Source organism: Hemibagrus wyckioides, linkage group LG28 (genome assembly GCF_019097595.1).
Source record: "Hemibagrus wyckioides isolate EC202008001 linkage group LG28, SWU_Hwy_1.0, whole genome shotgun sequence".
Lineage (NCBI taxonomy): Eukaryota > Metazoa > Chordata > Actinopteri > Siluriformes > Bagridae > Hemibagrus > Hemibagrus wyckioides.
The window spans coordinates 11,161,936-11,182,024 of NC_080737.1; the positions used below are offsets into that span (position 1 = coordinate 11,161,936).

Genomic DNA, 20,089 nt, shown 5'->3' on the forward strand with positions numbered 1-20,089 from the left:
TATGCTTTATCACTACAAAGCAAGAAATGAACAATATATTAATGAATGCAACATAACATATTTATCTGACCTTTGGTAGAATGTAAGTTTTTGCTTTAAGTCTCTGACTGCTGCTTTTCTCTGTTTACTGACCCAAATGGTGGCCTATACTCGGCTCAACGGTCTGAGCTAGATGATGATGCTGTACCTGACCATCATCCTCATACTGCAGTGGTTGGATGGACTGTATTTGTTAGCTGCTTTTTTTTAAAGATACAGCATGAGTGACATGATTTCAGTGTTTTGTATATTTAGTTCCACCACAAGCACACCAAAATCTTTTTACATTTATTCTAACACTTTACTGTATCGTACAAACACTGTCCATTTCAACTGGCTTAAATATAAATATTGCAGGACCTAGACTTTTGCACAGCAATCCTATCCTTCTGCCAATAGTATTTTTCCTTTAATTATTTGAACAGTTTGTGTCATGACATGCTAACTCTTCTACACTTCTAGATGAGACAAGACTTTTTAAAAGCATGCTTGGTTATAAGAGCACTTCAGTGAATATGTGGGTAAAGTAGCTATATATGAAAATATATTAAATAAATTCACCAAACCTCAATCAAAAGCATCATAAAGAAACCCTAAATATTAAAACACCACCAATGCAGAATATTACAATTAACAGTTTCTTGGAGAAATGCAAGTGACCACAGCAGGTACAAAAAAGTCCTGGAGGTGCCTGGAGGGAGGCTGGGTAACTAACATAACAAACGTGGCCTAAAGTCTGCTATTGGTCAAAAATATGCCACAATAACTGACACACCAACACTTTAAAACGTTAAAAATGTTGATTATTTATATACCTAACAGTAGGTAATTGGAGCAAGGCAGTGTTAAGTGATTTAACTTTATGGGCTGTGGAGTAATAAAATTCATGCAGTGTAAGTGCACATTAGTAGATATGTCACCTTTCTGATGAAGCTAAGGGGATAGAAGCTTCCCACAGGCATTGGGGTGGGGGGTGGGGGTCTTAAAGCTCCTGGCAACACCATGTGAAATGTTTGTTTAAAAAGCTCTCGGTTAATAAGCATTTCCAAAGCTAGAGTCAGGAAATGATGCAAGTAGCAGCCACTTTAATAGGGACAGTTGTATCACTTGTCTGAGAGGAAGTCTAAAATAACTCAAATAGCCACTCTGTACAATTGTGTTGAGCAGAAAAGCATTTCAGAAAGCACAACAAGCCTTGAAGCTGATGGGCTACAACAGCAGGAGATGGTCCCATTCCTTTTAGCCAGAAACAAGAATCAGAGGATACCAGAGTGGGCACAGGCCCAATGACACTGGACTGATTCATTGTAAAAAGGTATGGTGATGTTTTTACAATCTTCAGGTTTGATTCTGTTACACAAGTGAGGTGCAGAGAGGTTTCAGCTTCTGTCAACCCTGCCATTCTCCTCTGACTTCTCACTCCATGACATTTCCTCCCACAAATGTCAAATTCTAGAGACTGCAGTGCATGAAAATCCCAGGAGATCAGCAGCTTCAGAAATACTCCAATCTGTCTGGCACCACTAACCATGCTACGGTCAGTCCCTGAGATCACATTCTGATGTCTGATGTGAAGATTACCTGATGCTCTTGATGTATCTGCATGATTTTATGCACTATGCTGCAGCCACATGATTGGCTGACTGGACAACTATATGACAGGGGTTTCCAATAAAGTGGATGGAGAGTGTATATAGCTACACTGATGGACAGAGCATGGTACTGCGATGTGTAAAAGCAGCACAGATATTACAACTGGCTTAATAAAAAAAAGCCTGAAATGAGCTTTCATTTAACAGCCTGTTGTCAGATGCTGAATAGATTAACTGTTTAGGGTAGTGAGATTTGACTGTGAAACTCAGCCAAGAACAAGATGAACTTTTCTCATTTCTATATGGAAATTTGTGAGACTGTATCATACAAACAGTCTGAAGTTTCTGAAGTTGTAATCTTGGCTTTTCAATGTGCCCCAGTGTAAGTAGTAAGGATTAGACACTGCCTACATTCTTACAGCACTAGGTATAGATCATGAGTATCCACACTGCTAATTCTCATTTCTTTCACCATTAAAACAGGAGAGGTAGAATTACTCACCATTACCACACGTAAAAACCTCTACACTAAAATAGTGTGTATAAAATGGCAAATTAGCTGCTAGCTACAGTTTTGCTTACACTCAAGTACAAAGAGGCGATGGAACAGGAAGAAAGACACTTTAGAAACCGTGTTTGGGGTAAAAGTGGACCTGGAGTAAGCAGATGGTTCATTCTAATTGGTATGTTAGTAGATCTGACATTATCTCTACCAAATATAGTCATAGTCAAATCAAACTACCCAGAGGAAAAGTGGAGAAAAAAGGAAATCAGCTTCACTGAACAGTTCAAAGCTAATTACAGAAATAAGATGACAGGGGCTTTAAGTCATTAAGTCACAAGCATGACCAATAGGGAGGAAGATTAGTACTTGATGGAGTTTAAGATCATGCAGATGAATTTCATGTGATAACAGTCAGGATTTGGGAAAAGCACACAAACACAAAAAGGCACAAGTATTAAAATAGTGCAAATATATAGCATTACAACCAGAGCTGCTGATTATCTGCTGAGGTTAAAGAGGTTAAAATCTTTGAATCCTCCTTTCTCAGTAAATGAAATATATAAAGATTGACTTGTTTTTCTATTAGCAAGCCTCCTTTCTGACATGAAACACTCCTGATTTTTCAGCTCCTGGGTTATTGTTGGGAATCTTAGCCTAGGACTTCATGCATGATGAAAGAGTATCTGAGTTTGGAAGGAATTTGAAGCATGAAAGTGCATGAGTGGTCAGACCAGGTCCTGGACTGGTTTAGCCGTGGTAAAGGCGGATGCGCTGAGAGATGTTACTGCGACACAATGGGCAAGACTGCAGCGCATCACTGCAGACCTGGCAGCAGCATATATGACCACATGGCAAGAAGACCATCAGGGACTAAGAAAAGACACAAGAAGAGTGCACAAATGTGAGATTTAAAATGTAGTGCATACTTTGGTGAAATACTTATAGATACTTACCTAAATGTAGCTACATGAACATGCAGCCTAATAGTCCATCAATAATCTGACTGATAATCTGACTGACATGCCCCATTTCTATCCAGATAATAGAGGTGATTGTTTTAATTAAAGACAAATTTTAAATAGAATAATAATCTTACTTGCCACACATTAACTGAACATACAGAAATTTAAACAGTAAATAAAAAGGAGGAAAATGATTAAACATATTTCTGCAACACTATTTCTGTAAACACTAAAGCCTGCAAACAATAAACCTTGCAGACACTAAACCCTGCAGAAACGAAACCCTGACACTACTGCAGACACTAAACCCTGCAGAAACGAAACCCTTACACTACTGCAGACACTAAACCCTGCAGAAACGAAACCCTTACACTACTGCAGATACTAAACCCTGCAGAAACGAAACCCTTACACTACTGCAGATACTAAACCCTGCAGAAACGAAACCCTTACACTACTGCAGATACTAAACCCTGCAGAAACGAAACCCTTACACTACTGCAGATACTAAACCCTGCAGAAACGAAACCCTTACACTACTGCAGATACTAAACCCTGCAGAAACGAAACCCTTACACTACTGCAGATACTAAACCCTGCAGAAACGAAACCCTTACACTACTGCAGATACTAAACCCTGCAGAAACGAAACCCTTACACTACTGCAGATACTAAACCCTGCAGAAACGAAACCCTTACACTACTGCAGATACTAAACCCTGCAGAAACGAAACCCTTACACTACTGCAGATACTAAACCCTGCAGAAACGAAACCCTTACACTACTGCAGATACTAAACCCTGCAGAAACGAAACCCTTACACTACTGCAGACACTAAACCCTGCAGAAACGAAACCCTTACACTACTGCAGACACTAAACCCTGCAGAAACGAAACCCTTACACTACTGCAGACACTAAACCCTGCAGAAACGAAACCCTGACACTACTGCAGACACTAAACCCTGCAGAAACGAAACCCTGACACTACTGCAGACACTAAACCCTGCAGAAACGAAACCCTGACACTACTGCAGACACTAAACCCTGCAGAAACGAAACCCTTACACTACTGCAGACACTAAACCCTGCAGAAACGAAACCCTTACACTACTGCAGACACTAAACCCTGCAGAAACGAAACCCTTACACTACTGCAGACACTAAACCCTGCAGAAACGAAACCCTTACACTACTGCAGACACTAAACCCTGCAGAAACGAAACCCTGACACTACTGCAGACACTAAACCCTGCAGAAACGAAACCCTTACACTACTGCAGACACTAAACCCTGCAGAAACGAAACCCTTACACTACTGCAGACACTAAACCCTGCAGAAACGAAACCCTTACACTACTGCAGACACTAAACCCTGCAGAAACGAAACCCTTACACTACTGCAGACACTAAACCCTGCAGAAACGAAACCCTTACACTACTGCAGACACTAAACCCTGCAGAAACTAAACCCTTACACTACTGCAGACACTAAACCCTGCAGAAACTAAACCCTTACACTACTGCAGACACTAAACCCTGCAGAAACTAAACCCTTACACTACTGCAGACACTAAACCCTGCAGAAACTAAACCCTTACACTACTGCAGACACTAAACCCTGCAGAAACTAAACCCTTACACTACTGCAGATACTAAACCCTGCAGAAACTAAACCCTTACACTACTGCAGATACTAAACCCTGCAGAAACTAAACCCTTACACTACTGCAGATACTAAACCCTGCAGAAACTAAACCCTTACACTACTGCAGACACTAAACCCTGCAGAAACGAAACCCTTACACTACTGCAGATACTAAACCCTGCAGAAACTAAACCCTTACACTACTGCAGACACTAAACCCTGCAGAAACGAAACCCTTACACTACTGCAGACACTAAACCCTGCAGAAACTAAACCCTTACACTACTGCAGACACTAAACCCTGCAGAAACTAAACCCTTACACTACTGCAGACACTAAACCCTGCAGAAACTAAACCCTTACACTACTGCAGACACTAAACCCTGCAGAAACTAAACCCTTACACTACTGCAGACACTAAACCCTGCAGAAACTAAACCCTTACACTACTGCAGATACTAAACCCTGCAGAAACTAAACCCTTACACTACTGCAGATACTAAACCCTGCAGAAACTAAACCCTTACACTACTGCAGATACTAAACCCTGCAGAAACTAAACCCTTACACTACTGCAGACACTAAACCCTGCAGAAACGAAACCCTTACACTACTGCAGACACTAAACCCTGCAGAAACTAAACCCTTACACTACTGCAGATACTAAACCCTGCAGAAACTAAACCCTTACACTACTGCAGACACTAAACCCTGCAGAAACGAAACCCTTACACTACTGCAGACACTAAACCCTGCAGAAACTAAACCCTTACACTACTGCAGATACTAAACCCTGCAGAAACTAAACCCTTACACTACTGCAGACACTAAACCCTGCAGAAACTAAACCCTTACACTACTGCAGATACTAAACCCTGCAGAAACTAAACCCTTACACTACTGCAGACACTAAACCCTGCAGAAACCCATGTTTACAGTGAGGGAAAAAATTATTTGATCCCCTGCTGATTTTGTACTTTGTCCACTGACAAAGAAATGATCAGTCTATAATTTTAATGGTAGTTTTATTTTAACAGTGAGAGACAGAATAACAACAAAAAAAATCCAGAAAAACGCATTTTAAAAATGTTATACATTGATTTGCATTTTAATGAGTGAAATAAATATTTGATCCCCTATCAATCAGCAAGATTTCTGGCCCCCAGGTGTTTTATACAGGTAACAATCTGAGATTAGGAGCAGTCCCTTAAAGGGAAACACAAGCAATCAATCAGATTCCAAACTCTTCACCATGGCCAAGCTTTCCAAGGATGTCAGCGACAAGATTGGGCTACCAGACCATTGCCAAGCAGCTTGGTGAGAAGGTGACAACAGTTGCGAAATGGAAGAAACACAATATAACTGTCAATCTCCCTCAGTCTGGGGCTCCATGCAAGATCTCACCTCATGGAGTTTCAATGATCATGAGAACAGTGAGGAATCAGCCCAGAACTACACGGGAGGATCTTGTCATTGATCTCAAGGAAGCTGGGACCATAGTCACCAAGAAAACAATTGTTAACACACTACACCATGAAGGACAGAAATCCTGCAGAGCCCGCAAGGTCTCCCTGCTCAAGAAAGCACATATACAGGCTCATCTGAAGTTTGCCAGTGAACATCTGAATGATTCAGAGGAGAACTGGGTGAAAGTGTTGTGGTCAAATGAGACCAAAATCAAGCTCTTTTCTCAACTCGCTGTGTTTGGAGGAGGAGGAAGCTGCCTATGACCCCAAGAAGACCATCCCCACCGTCAAACATGGAGGTGGAAACATTATGCTTTGGGGGTGTTTTCCTGCTCAGGGGACAGGACAACTGCACCGCATCAAAGGGATGATGGACGGGGCCATGTACCGTCAAATCTTGGGTGAGAACCTCCGTCCCTCAGCCAGGGAATTGAAAATGGGTCGTGGATGGGTATTCCAGCATGACAATGACCCAAAACATACGGCCAAGGCAACAAAGGAGTGGCTCAAGAAGAAGCACATTAAGGTCCTGGACTGACCTAGCCAGTCTCTGGACCTTAATCCCATAGAAAATCTGCGGAGGGAGCTGAAGGTTCGAGTTGCCAATACTTATTTCACTCATTAAAATGCAAATCAATGTATAACATTTTTGAAATGGATTTTTTTTGTTATTCTGTCTCTAACTCTTCAAATAAACCTACTATTAAAATTACAGACTGATCATTTCTTTGTCAGTGGGCAAACGTACAAAATCAATAGGGGATCAAATAGATACTAACCGCAGAGACTAAACCCTGATACTACTGTGGACATTAAATGAGTTCATTTACAATTTGTTATCTATGTTGCATAACAGTTCTTGAAAAAGTGCCTGTTTAGACCGATAATGATCTAGATTTCCTAGTTCACAACATCTCTCAATTCAATTGGATCCATGCTTACCTTAGTGCAACAGCCTTTAGATTGTTAGCTTACCAATTATTTAACCAAAAATATAAAATGTTCATGTTTTCAGTGGCACTGCAGCATTTTAGCTAGTTGTGTGCTAAATATTTCAAAATAAATTTTTGCAGTTAAGTTCATTTATCAGACAATATGAAAAAACTCTCATGCAGTTCCCGATTTCTTGACTAAAACAAGAAATACTTACCCTATCCTCCATGCAGACCACACACTCGTTTGTGCTGGGTGTGTCCAGTGGGCTGGGGACTGTAGGGGTCAGGGGAGTACTGGGGGTCAGAGGCGGGGTCAGCTGCTGTTGCAGGGGAGCCGTGGGTATGGACGGACCAGGTTCTTGTTCCTCCTGGACCTTCCTAGGGGAAATCTTCGGAGAATTCCTAGGAGAATCTGTGTTGGGAGACATTTGAACTCTAGAGTCAGTTCTACTGTAAATAACGGCTAGTAAAAGATTCATGAGAAAGTAAAATGTATGTGTCGCCTTACTCGTTTGTTCTCTGGCCCAGTGCAGGAGAGATTTCTGTACTCCCATTTCACTGATCCCCAGCTAAAATAGCAAGAAGCAAAATATCTTAAGGTGTCTGACTTTTAAGCTGTCAGTGTTACAACAGTATCCATCAGTTTACACTAATAAGAAGTTATTTTTGAAAAACTAATGTTAATAAAATGATTACGTAGTGGAATTCTAAAGACTAAGACGAACCTTGCCGAGGTCTTTGGTGGTCATGTGACGCAGAGCCTCTGCTGTGATTCGATGATGAGCTATGATTGGCAGGTAATGCTGAGCTGAGAGCTTACACAGCAAGTTCACCAGGTCCTTATCCACACCGGCTTCCTGTAAGTGAATAAAACAAGGTGGTAAATAAATAAACAAATACATCTTAACATTTAACATCTTAATGCGATTGGTCCATCTGAGTTTTAAGAGGAAACAGGAGTTTACATTAAACTAACCTGCATGCGCAGACAGAGTGGCTTGGCATCCAGAAGTCGTTGATACTGAATCATCCAGTAGTTTTGCTGAGTGGAATCACTCTTCAGCTCCATCTCCATCTAAATAACATTCATAACTTTACTACCAGCAGTGTATCTTCATGTAATGACAAGCACCAGGTCTGAAAATTTGGGCCATGCTAATGAATGACATCATCTTCAATAATTTACATATTATGAGACAAAGTCAATGTGTTGAATTATTGACGATGATGTCCTAGAAAAAAAGGCCAACACATGCAATATGCACAATTAAGCAATGTAAACAAAGTTATCTGAAACATGTTAGAAACTATGTAATATGCTCATACTATAATATTAGCTCTGTGTTAATACCACTGCAAACATAACCTGGTGTATGCGAAGGAAAGTGCTCCTGCCATTCAGGATTATAATTTAACCATAGACAATGCTGGGTTATAAGTGTACTCATTTAGAAATGAGTTAAGACTACATTAGAAATGAATGCATACACTTATTAGCCACTCACTCACAAGTGTACACCTGTTCATGCAATTCTCCGATCAATCATGTGGCAACAGAGCAATGAATAAAATCATACATATAGATCAAGAGGTTTAGTTAATGTTCACATCAAACATCAGAATGGTGAAGAAATGTCATCGCAGTGACCAAAACTCAGCAGGTGAAAAGTGGAAAAAGACCAGTGGACATGCTTTTCCAATTTTCACCTGTCCGGTTTGGGTGAGCCTGTGCTCACTGTTCTGATATTAGCTGACAGAAGTGAAGCCCAGTGTGATTTCCTGCTCCTGCTGTAACCCATCTGCCTCACTTACAGGTGTGTTGTGCATTCTAAGATGCTTTTCTGTTCACCACAGCTGTAAATAGTGGTTGTCCCGAGTAGCTTTTCAATATGCCTGAACCGTCTCTTCAACAAGACTGATGAATCGGACACACACACAATGTTTTTTTTTCCTGTCACCTTAATAAACACTAAAGACTGTTGTGAATAAACATCCAAGGACAGAGGTTTCTGAAATACTCAAGCCAGTCAATCTGGCACCAATGAAGCATGGTCAAGTGTCAGGCAAGGACAAGGAGCCAAATTTCAACCATGCCCCATCGGCCACAAATGCTATGTTTAAAGTCACTGTGATTTCCCCAATCATTATCTGAATCTCTTGACCCTATCTGCATGATTTTATGCACTGCTCTGCTGCCATATGATTGGACTGGATAATTGGGACCAAGAGGGTGTTAATGTGTTCCTAATAAAGAGGTCAGTGAGAGTATGTGCATACATGGTGTCACAAAGCTTGCTTTCAAGTTGCTGATTTTTATGACTACTTTGCCCAGTTGCACAGCAGCCTTACCAAGACCTGTTTGAGTTCCACCTCCCTCTGGTCCTTCTGTTTCAGCAGCTGCTGGAGCATATCTGACAGAGCTGTCCTCTGCTCTGCTAATGCCTCCTGACAAAGCCAAAGACCACACACACATGCATAAAGATTCATTAAGTCATTAAGATTGTGTATATGGCTGTTGGATGGTCATGGTGCTGGGTTGAGTGTATTGGAGTATGCAGAACAATGAATGAATGAATCAAAAAATAATGGATGCATAAAACAAAAGGAAGGTAAGGATGAAGCAAATCTACCGAATCCAATATTTTTATGGATACAACATTACATTAGTTAAATCAGGACACTGTGTCCTGTACCCAATAACAATTCATCTATTCTATACACAGAAATGTTACACTCCAAATTAGCCACATAGGCTTCCGCTTTTCCAACATACCTGCAAGGTTTCGGCATCCAGATTCCTCCTTTTAACCTCCAGCTTTGTCAGCTGCATTAACTCTGCCTCAATTAGTATTATCTAGAGACATGGAGACATGATGAGATGGTGCCAAAAGATAGAACCAATAAGAAGCCTCAAAGTGCCCCTGAACCTTTATATGTTCAATATACTCCAAAAATATACAGCATGTTTTAATGCCCCAGGGACGAATAACATGGCTGTAGCCGTGTCGGTCATTTTCTTTGCCATTTACATCAAATGAACAGCATTTTATGGTCACAGTAATCAAACATGTCAAAAATTAATGACAACAATACTATTATAGAATAAACTTGAGAGCTTCAATCCAATTTGCTGTTGTTTGTTGTTGTCATTGCTTCCTCAATCAACAGAATTACTGACGAAGTTTCTTTTTTTAATCAGAACTAAATGCTTCAGTGCTGCTTGAACATATTTACGCCCACAAAATTACAATAAGCTGTACAAGAAGAGTTACTCATTTAACCATTTCTGATTGCAGGGGTACTCTGAACTCTAGATCAGATGACACTGCTGGTAGTGTGTGAACAGAAAGGGTTGACGGCTGGAAAATGTAGTAAACAAAAAAAAAAAAGAAACAAAAAGAAACAAAATGGCCGGCTGTAGATGAACTATGCACTTGATAACTAAAGACTCAGAGTCAATATGAAGCTCAAAGCTAATGCTAATTTTGAATAGTACCCAGATAGCAAAATAGGTCTGGCCCAGATCTGGCCCACACAATGCACTTACACTCAGCCCACATACCACAAAGAATGATGGCCCTTTGGGGCCAGCAATCATGGGCCAGCACAAGGCCAGCACTGGGCCACACCACATAAACCAAACCATAACCGGATCACATCTGGCATGCCATCATATAAACAGTGCCACCACTGCCAGACCTAGTCCGCATCTGGTTGACATGCCACTTGCCATGCCAGAACTCAGCCTGCATTGCTGGCTTACTGCCAGATCTGGCCCGGACCTGTCTGCTATGTGGGTAATATAGTAACGCCTATACACAATCATTATGACCTGTAAAGTGAACACTGCCTTTATTCAGTGAGGCTCTGTCTTCTGAGAGCTGCTGAGATCAGAAACAAGGCCAACTACTGGACCCTTGAGTAAGACTCTTAACCCTCAATAGCTCAACACTCTACTAGATTGTATAGTGACCTGCCAAATGAATAAATATAGATAGAAATATAAACATAAACCGTGATATCTACCTGGTTGCGAATGTAGCCATGTACACTGTCCCTCTGGAGCTGCAAGGCCTCAAAGGCCGCCTTCTGCATCTCCTCCTGCAAGACAAACCAAATACACATTTATAGTCTCACAAAAAATAAAACATTTTCCAAAGAGAAATGTGATCCTGGTGCAACATCCAGTTTGATTTAAAAACAAAGAACTTTTTACCTCCTGAAGGATCTGGCTGACGGCTTTGCTTTTATCAAGCTGCTGCAGGGCCAGAACCTGCTCAAACTTCTTATCCAAGGTCTCCATACTAAAGAGGAACAAATTAAGACTTAAATGCTTAAGCCAAAAAATGTATAGTGCAGACCTCTGTCTAAAATATTTGCTTGTACCTCCTACAGGCTTCGGACACCATATTCTGTCTCCTGGTCTCACTGGCCTCCTGCAGTAACCTCAGTGAGTAGGTCTCTGATAACATGGTCTGCATTGCAACTATACACAGTGAGAGAAACTGTGAGCTGACAAAAAAAAATCTCACCACCATGTACAACAGATAGAAGAACCAAGATTTAGGTGCCAAGTAATGCAACAGAAAAGCATTCACCCTAATATTATGAGTTTGTATTCCAATAATGCCACAGTCACTTGTGACATTATTCAGTTTTTGCTGCACGAAAACAAGTAATGCAAACCTTTTTGTTGCGATTTAGCTACGTGATACAATTGCTGCCCAAGTGAATTGCTGCCCACCTTACAGGTGTAAGAGAGTAAAATTATCCATGCTATCTGGTGGGAGGCACGGTGTTACTCTCCCCAGTCAATCAGAGGGACACTAGCCAGTCTTGGAGATCTACAAGCTTGGGTATGGAAGAGGCCAGGTAATGTTCTCCTCTGAGTGTGCAGTGATGTAGCACAAGCAGCAGTTTCTATAGAGCTAGATAATTGGTCAGGAATTGGTGACTGTCCAAACTGAGAAAAATGCTTTAGAAATTAAATGCTTTAAAAATAGAAGCAAAATACTCCAGTTCTACTGCACTCGACTGTGATGCTCCAGTCATCAAAGACACTATACTAAGACCTTTTTGAATTCATATTATATACTCAGAGAATTTATTGATGACAGAACTACCATTTGGCTTCCATTATAAATGAGAAAATCTTCTCTGTACAGTTAAAAAAAAAACTCTTGAAATTCTTGTCTGTGCTTTTCCTCCCTGTACTACAAACATAATAGATGGCGGTAGATTTTAACCAGCATTGTCACTTTAAAAGGATATTTTTCATCCAGAAATCATGTCAAATTGAGATCCTGTAGCTAAAAGACACTGTTGAATTAAATGTTTCTGATTTCTGAGTAATTTTATGTTGAGTATTTTTTAAAGACTACTGTTTTAGTCTGCAGACTAACTGTGTATCTCACCTGCAATGTCTCTCTTTCTCAGAGAGCTGGCTTCTTCTTGCGTGATGGCAGTAAGGTGCTCCATACGGATTCTACAGACAGGCAAGGAATACCATTATAACTGGGTTTATATGTAATACTTAACTAATTCTGAAGCTAATTCTAAATCTCTAACTCCTAAATACGGCTGCAAGGAGATGATTCATAAGCACTCAAAATAGCTGAGGTATTCAGTCTCTTTGATAATACACAGAATAAGTGCATGTATGGGGCGTCTTGCACCCAGTGTTCGTGGGAAAGGCTGCAGATCTCCCACAAATCTGACCAGTATAAAGCAGTTATCGAAGATGGATGAGTAAATGATAATGGAGTAAGCAGTGTAATGGATTGTGTGAGTGTGTGTGTGTGTGTGTGTCTCGGTGTATCTTGCAGAGATCCATTTGGAGCAGATAATTCGTTTAGCACATTCTGCGTCTGTGCCGAATTTAATGTTCCATCAGGAAGATCAATAGACTGCTGCATGCACTTACCGATCTTCCTCTAATGCCTGCAGAAATCCTGCACTTTTTGCTTGGCTATAGAAACAAGGATTTTCAGAGTAAGACAACACGAAAGAATTTTGCTCATTTTTCATAAATGACAACAGAAAACTGATCAGATTTTTTTCCCCTGTCACTCCACGCAACCCGTTTCCGCACCGTTTGTTGTCCAGCAGCAGATTAGAGATACGGGTGGAGATGTTGGCTTCAGCCTGCCGAACTTTCTCCAGCAGCTTCTGCCTCTCAGCCTCCTGGACTTTTTGCTGGAGACAGACGCCCTGCTCTACACGCTCCTGCTCCTGAAATACAGGAGCACAAGGACTAGATGAGACAATTATATACATCAAAAACTAAATTTCAATCCAAATTATGCTCCTGCAGATCTATTGACTTGATAATGAAAGATAAAACTAACAAAAGCTAAATCAGGAACGCATCTGTCCACAGTGAACAATAAAAGCCTCCTCCTGGGCACAAGTGTCTAAATAACGGTCAGGAATTTACAAAACTACTGTATTTGAATGGATGTGAATATTTGGCTGCATTCCTTTATGTGATGGATGGGCTGATGGCCAATCATCCTGCAGTTTTAATGGAACAATGGCACAGTATCTCCACTGTTATAGCTTACAAAAATATGTCATTGGCAAAACTATAAAATTTCTGTGAAGGTAAATATGTGTAGATTTGCAAAAGCTGCAATCTGTAACACTGGACATAAGCCATGTGGTTTGGGCAACAAGCCTGCGAGGGACCATCCAGGGTATACCCCCCCCCTCACACCCAGTGCTCTCAAGAACAGCTCTAGTTCCAGTCCAGATCCTGACCAGGATAATGTGGTTTCCAAACATGAATGAGTGAGTAAAAAAACATTCGTACCAGTTTGACAGACAGCAGCATGCCCTCTTTGCGGGAGTTGTTGAGAAGAAGGAGCTGTGCTTGCTCTCTCTGCTTCTCTTCCAACTCCTTTTCAAAGTTCAGCTTCTCAAGCTGCTTCTGCTCCTGATCGAACCAGACAGAAAGAGAGAGAATGGCAGAGGTATGTAACGAAACACAATACCCAAGCCCACTACAATGAACCGAAGAGGACTAATCCATCATACCTTTCTCCTCTCATAGTCCATAAATTTGCTCTGTCAAATAAAAGAAAGGGAATCAAATCAGAAAAAAACACAATGCAAAACTATCAATGGTCATTTCTTCTCACATATTCAACTGCATTTTCCTTTAAATGAACCATGTTTGGTGTCCAAGCTTTGTGCATTACAAGTGTCAGTTTTAGGTAGAAGGCATTTATTGTACTTTAGAATTGTTTCATTTGATAGTATATAGTATTTTTTATATACTGCATGTATAATTATTAAATTTAGTGCCATAACTGCTTTATATATAAATTATTTGATGGTGGATTATACGGAAACAAATCCATTTTGCCTTTGTGTCAATTTGGACAAACTTTTCCATGGATTTCCTTTCCCATCTCAGCTTCATGCCCCTGATAGTTAGTCACACGCTACAGGTACAATTCACTAGGTGTGTCACACTCTCACCTGCCAGGCTATATCCTCCCCATCCACACAATCCAGGCTCGACTTGCCGCTATCGTTTTCCAACACAGGCAGCAGGTACTGTGAGGGAGGGCAGTACTCTAGCCCCAGCTCTGCAAAACACACCTGGAATTAGCCATAGTGATGGAAAACATCTAGAGTGTGCATGTTTAGCTTTGAGCTGGTTTCTGTCAGATCTGTAGCAGAACTTTTACCTGAGCAGAGAAATCGCTGGATTTCTTCTGTGCCTCCTGTGCAGACTGAGGCAGGTGGGTAGCTCATAGAACATGCATCAAGTGTCAAGCTCTACACACACACACACACACACACACACACAGAACAACTGGTGATGACAAGACTCATGAGATGTTGACCTTGAACCCCATCCCAAGTCCAAAATAAGCCCTGGACTAGTCCACAAGTGCATGGTCGTAAAGATTTTGGGATATTTTTCTTATTTCTGTTGCACTGAAGATTGGCACGGCCGGCTGTGATTGGGCTTTAGGCACACAGATTAAGTTGAACTATTTCATGTGCAAAATGCCCAATTACCAACCTTATAACACTGAATTAAGTTAAGCTTCACCAGAGTGCTGTGTGTTATTACCTGCATGATCAACGACCGTTTTTATGTTTTGTGGTAGTTGTTCATGAGCCCTTTGTTTGTCCTTTCAACAACAAAGAATTCCTCCAGGTCCTGCACATTATTTGCTTTTGCAGCATCTGGTGCTATTTGACCCATCTATTAACCCTAAATTATTATAGGGTTATTTTTTTTCCATTTAGTACAACCTTTCACAAGTTATATGATAGTTACGCTTCCCAGAAGATAAAATAATATCAATTTACACTCAACTCAACTGGTTAACGACTAGCACAACATATGAATTGGATTCTCTCACCTCCAGGGTTCGAACATTGGCTAACTCTTTGGGCAGCTCCCTGATGCTGTTCTCACTCAGGTCCAGTGTGCGCAGACTGGCCATGTTTCCCAAAGATGAAGGCAGTTCACGAAGGCAGTTCCCTTCACACAAGGAATTTCTCACTTTAGCCAAAGCTATGCAATACACCACAGATCTAATACTAAGCCAGAAACAACAGCTGAGAAATATTCTTTTTTATGTTGATCAGGTTAAATTCATATAAATAAATTAATTATTTATACAATACAGCCTTTGTTTGTGAAACCACAGTATCAGTGTGTCTTCAGAGATACAGACAGATCTGTATGTGTCTAATCTGTACTTGACCTCTACACAAAATGCTGTACCTTTCACGTTAAGCGTCTGTAGATTCCGAAGATCTCCTATAGACGCTGGAAGAGCCTTGATCTGGTTATTTTCGGCATTTAACACCTGGAGGGAGGACAGCTGTCCGATATCATCTGGGAGTGAAGTGAGCTTGTTTTCATGCAGATCCAACACCTTAGGAATGGTCAAATTAGCATGTTGACACTGACAGCATAGATTAAACAATGAATTCTTTAATATCTCTTGCCTGATGTTCGTACCTTTATAGTTGCTAGAGCGTTTGTAGCACAGGTTTTGGGCACCAGTGTCTTCAGCTCATTTCCACAGAGAATGAGCACCTAGAATAAAAGAAACGATATAAACAAAGGCATGCATTTCTTTCTCCAGCCTAAGTAACGATATGTTTTTAAAAAGTCTCACCTTTTTCTGTAACACCTTGCAGATGGAGAAGACGCTGGATGGAATCTATGAACACAGGTCACGTTTAGAGGTTGTACACCTGATATATAACTTTTTACAGAACATTTCACCAAGAAATAAGCATACAGCCAAATCATTGGTTGGTGTGCTTCATGTCCAAGCAGAACCCAGCATAGCACCATGCTCCAGGATGAGAAGTGTCAGGTGCACAGAGATCAATCTTGCATGCACTGATTTTGAAGCCCACAATAAGAAATAGAAAAGTCTTGTGAGCCTTAGGAAGGTTTAGGAAAGGGTTTTACTATTCGATTAGTACCATTTGCTTTCATATCACTATTAGTTTCAAATCACTGTTAAGTTTATCGATGTACAGCACCTACAGCTTGTGTTTGACTTGACAGTATTAAGAACACTTTTCGTAACACAGAAGTACTAAAAACAAACATGAACCCGGAATGATGTGCAGATCAATGTTTATAATCAATATTGTGCAAAAGATTTTTGTTGTGATAAAGTTCTACACGTTGGTCTATTTTTACTTTATTAATGGTTTTCCACATTCAGGATGATGTGTGATGGCCTGCTACTAGTGATGCAATGGGATTCAGAAAAAAAAGAGAGCGATGCAGCAGCGCTTTAATCCTTTAGTCTGTCCAGCTTTAGTCTCTCCTCTCCTTTCCTGTATACTCTGCTCAAAGCTTCACATTTCATGCTACCATCACCATCACTGTGCTGTCCATGTTGTACACTTCTAACAAGCAGAACTGCATCATATACCTGTGCTGCATTCTTATGTCCAATATTTATATATACACACCATATATACATACCAATATACACTACTCACAAAAAGTTAAGGATATTTGGCTTTTGGGTGAAATTTATGGAAAATGTAAAAAGTTCACACTACAGTGATATTATATCATGAAAGTAGGGCATTTAAGTAGAAGCATGCAATGGTGATTTCCTCATCTCAAACAATTTATTGAAACGAAAGCCAACAACAGTGGTGGGTATACCACAACAAAAAATGTCAGTGTCTCAATAATTTGTCATGTGCCCTTGACCATCAATTACAGCTTGACATCGACGTCTCATGCTGTTCACGAGTCGACTTATTGTCTGCTGAGGCAGGGCATTCCACTCTTCTTGAAGGGCGGCCCTCAGGTCATTGAGGTTCTGGGGTGCAGGGTTACGAGCCTCTACACGGCGACTTAGCTGATCCCATAGGTTTTCTATGGGATTCAGGTCTGGAGAAAATGCAGGCCACTCCATTTGAGGTACCCCAGCCTCCAGCAGCCTAATGATGCGACCTCGATGAGCTGGAGCATTGTCGTCCATGAAGATGAAATTAAGCCAGTGTTGTTCATGCAGGGGCACAATGACTGGATTATTGGCTTGTCACTGTACCATTCACAAGGTAATGGGCAGTTCTGTATTGAGTAGACACACCTGTCCAGACTGTAACACCACCACAACAGTGGCTGATGCATAGCGCTCTCCTTGACGTCTCCAACATCGTTGGCGGCCATCATTTCTGCTCAATGTGAATCGACTTTCATCAGAGAACAACACTGAGGCCCACTGGTCCCTCGTCCAGCGTAAATGCTCCCTGGCCTGATACCCTTGCAGGTCGTCTAACACACAGACCACGCTGATGTAAACGGTTTCGAATGGTCTGATGTGACACTTGGGTGCCTCTCACCTCTGTTAAATGTGCCTGGAGTTGAGTGGCATTCATCATCCGGTTCCGCAGGGCACTGTTCACAATGAAGCGATCATCAACGTGGGATGTGGCCAAAGGACGTCCACTTATATGCCTTTCTGTGGCTCTTCCAGTCTCTCTGTATCTCTGTCACAACCTGCTGATGACACTCTCTGACACTCTAAGCTCAGTGCCAACTTCCCTCTGAGAACATCCTGTTTGAAGCCTCGCAATGGCGATGTACTGTTGATCAATGGTTAGGTGTCGTCTTGGTCTCATGATGTCAAAATGTGAACAGCATGATGAAGAGAACTGTCTAAATACCAATTCTAACTGAACGAGAAAATTCATTGGTCGATTCATGGATCAAACACCAGTTGTGAATTTTGCTGTTAAGCACCTTGTTAGAGAACAGCAAGTTATGCAAAAAGTACTGAAACACTGAACAGTTGGACATGTGCATTCAGAAGTGTAGAGAAGGTCAAATTAAGTTCATCTGTAAAGGTTATAGTGCATTTTAGGAGCATCCTGAAATTTCAGCCGAAAGCCGAATATCCTTAACTTTTTGTGAGTAGTGTGCATACACCATTCAAAATAATTGAGAATCAAACTGAATTGAATCATGGAATCAGTATCGTGAATCGAACTGAATCATGAGCGCAGTGTATTACTACACTCCTAACCAAAAAACAACACCAACTAACAAATTAGCACCAGAATACACTTCATGCTGGAGGTTTCCTTTTAACAAGTATTAACCTGTTTACAGTTTACATAACACTCAGCTGACATTACTGTGTTGTGTCTCACTATGAACAAGTCACAGTGAATAAGCAGAGGGACTATTTTAAAGCACCAAGGCTATTTAACTAAAGCTTGAAGTTTGCTGTAGCCTAGTTTTAATGTCAAATACTATTATTATTATTAACTTCATAACACAGTGAGGGCTTTAAAATAAATGTCTGGTTTCAAACACAGAGATATACCTTAAAAGATCTGGAGCATTTAGGTGAAATGTTTTATTTAGTAAAATATGTGAGGTTTATCTTTAATTTATATAAAAAACTAGCAATCAAACATTTCATTTTTTTTTCTTTATTGCCATCATATTGTTTAGGTATAATGTCTCGTGATATTACATTTTATATTAATGCCGAATTTAAAATAATGATAACTCCTGGTAGATATGTAAGGAAAGACTTTTATGGAAATTGGATTTTCTTTAAACATGAGTCCATTTTCTTGATCTAAACTGATCAGCAAAATGTGATTAAGATATAAAATCCTGGATAAATATGGCTGTTTTGATCAATAATAGCTACTGAAGTGCAGGAGGGCAGATTTCTGCTGGCTGCTCACCTCTGAAAGCTCACAGTTTGAAATGTCCAGGATATCATCTGCACCAGCTTCTTTAGACTGACGGAGGAACAGACAGGTGATTGTAACACACATCACTACAACATAAATAAACACTATGGTGAGAAAATGAATTGAAATAAAAACCCATACTCATACTGACCAGACACAGCTGATACTCCAGGCGTTTCTTGGACTCCTCACTCGGCTTCTTCTTCTTGTAAAACAGAGGCATCATGGAGCCACAAACTCAGTCTCTTTCTGTTTTTTTTTTAGCAGTTTATTCCATACGAAGCTTTGTTCCTGTCAAGCTGTAGTATTTCACGAGAGTGTAGTGAAATGACAACGGTTCCTTTATGACAGGTTTTTACTCTAAATTAGTGTCTATCAGTCGCTGTCATTACAGAAGCCGTTAATAAAGCGGTATACAGCGCGGTTAGCTAGGAGGATAAGATACCCAGACTCCTGTATTTAACACACTCTTTACAGGTAACCAGGCCGCTGATGTTTAAACTAAAAGGAATGAATACATTTAAATATCTCCCCTATATAGTCTATCTCTCCGATTATTATCTCTTCAGACCGTCAATGTAACGATGTAAACGTTACGGGGACAAAAAAACGAAACAATCCAGTAAACATTTCCTGACATCACTGACCAATATATTTCTGCTGACGGTAAACAGAATCTCGCGATACTTCGGAGTCTCGCAATGTTTTGCTATGGATAAG

The 20,089-nt window shown here is 40.6% G+C and overlaps 1 protein-coding gene across 1 annotated transcript; it reads right to left on the minus strand.

The window, feature by feature from the left end:
- Positions 1–60: 60 nt before the first annotated feature.
- Positions 61–20,045, minus strand: lrsam1 (leucine rich repeat and sterile alpha motif containing 1). The gene is made up of 23 exons (XM_058383559.1): positions 19,521–20,045; positions 19,361–19,417; positions 16,297–16,341; positions 16,137–16,214; positions 15,897–16,050; positions 15,529–15,650; positions 14,842–14,932; positions 14,630–14,739; positions 14,183–14,212; positions 13,959–14,081; positions 13,239–13,378; positions 13,071–13,115; positions 12,562–12,632; positions 11,534–11,633; positions 11,364–11,451; positions 11,174–11,248; positions 9,921–10,001; positions 9,497–9,592; positions 8,124–8,222; positions 7,873–8,004; positions 7,656–7,716; positions 7,363–7,559; positions 61–3,006 (listed from the first exon to the last, which is right to left on the minus strand). Exons 1-23 carry the CDS (start codon positions 19,593–19,595, stop codon positions 2,884–2,886), a joined length of 2,193 nt encoding a protein of 730 aa, XP_058239542.1. The 5' UTR covers positions 19,596–20,045; the 3' UTR covers positions 61–2,883.
- Positions 20,046–20,089: the final 44 nt, after the last annotated feature.

Excerpts from the sequence above, each read along its gene's own strand:
- lrsam1 (XM_058383559.1), bottom strand. The coding sequence starts at position 19,595 with ATGATGCCTCTGTTTTACAAGAAGAAGAAGCCGAGTGAGGAGTCCAAG. Across the intron at positions 16,051-16,136 it reads ACGCTCTAGCAACTATAAAG|GTGTTGGATCTGCATGAAAA; the intron begins GTACGAACATCA and ends ACCATTCCTAAG. Across the intron at positions 7,560-7,655 it reads CTGGGCCAGAGAACAAACGA|ATTCTCCTAGGAATTCTCCG; the intron begins GTAAGGCGACAC and ends CTCCCAACACAG.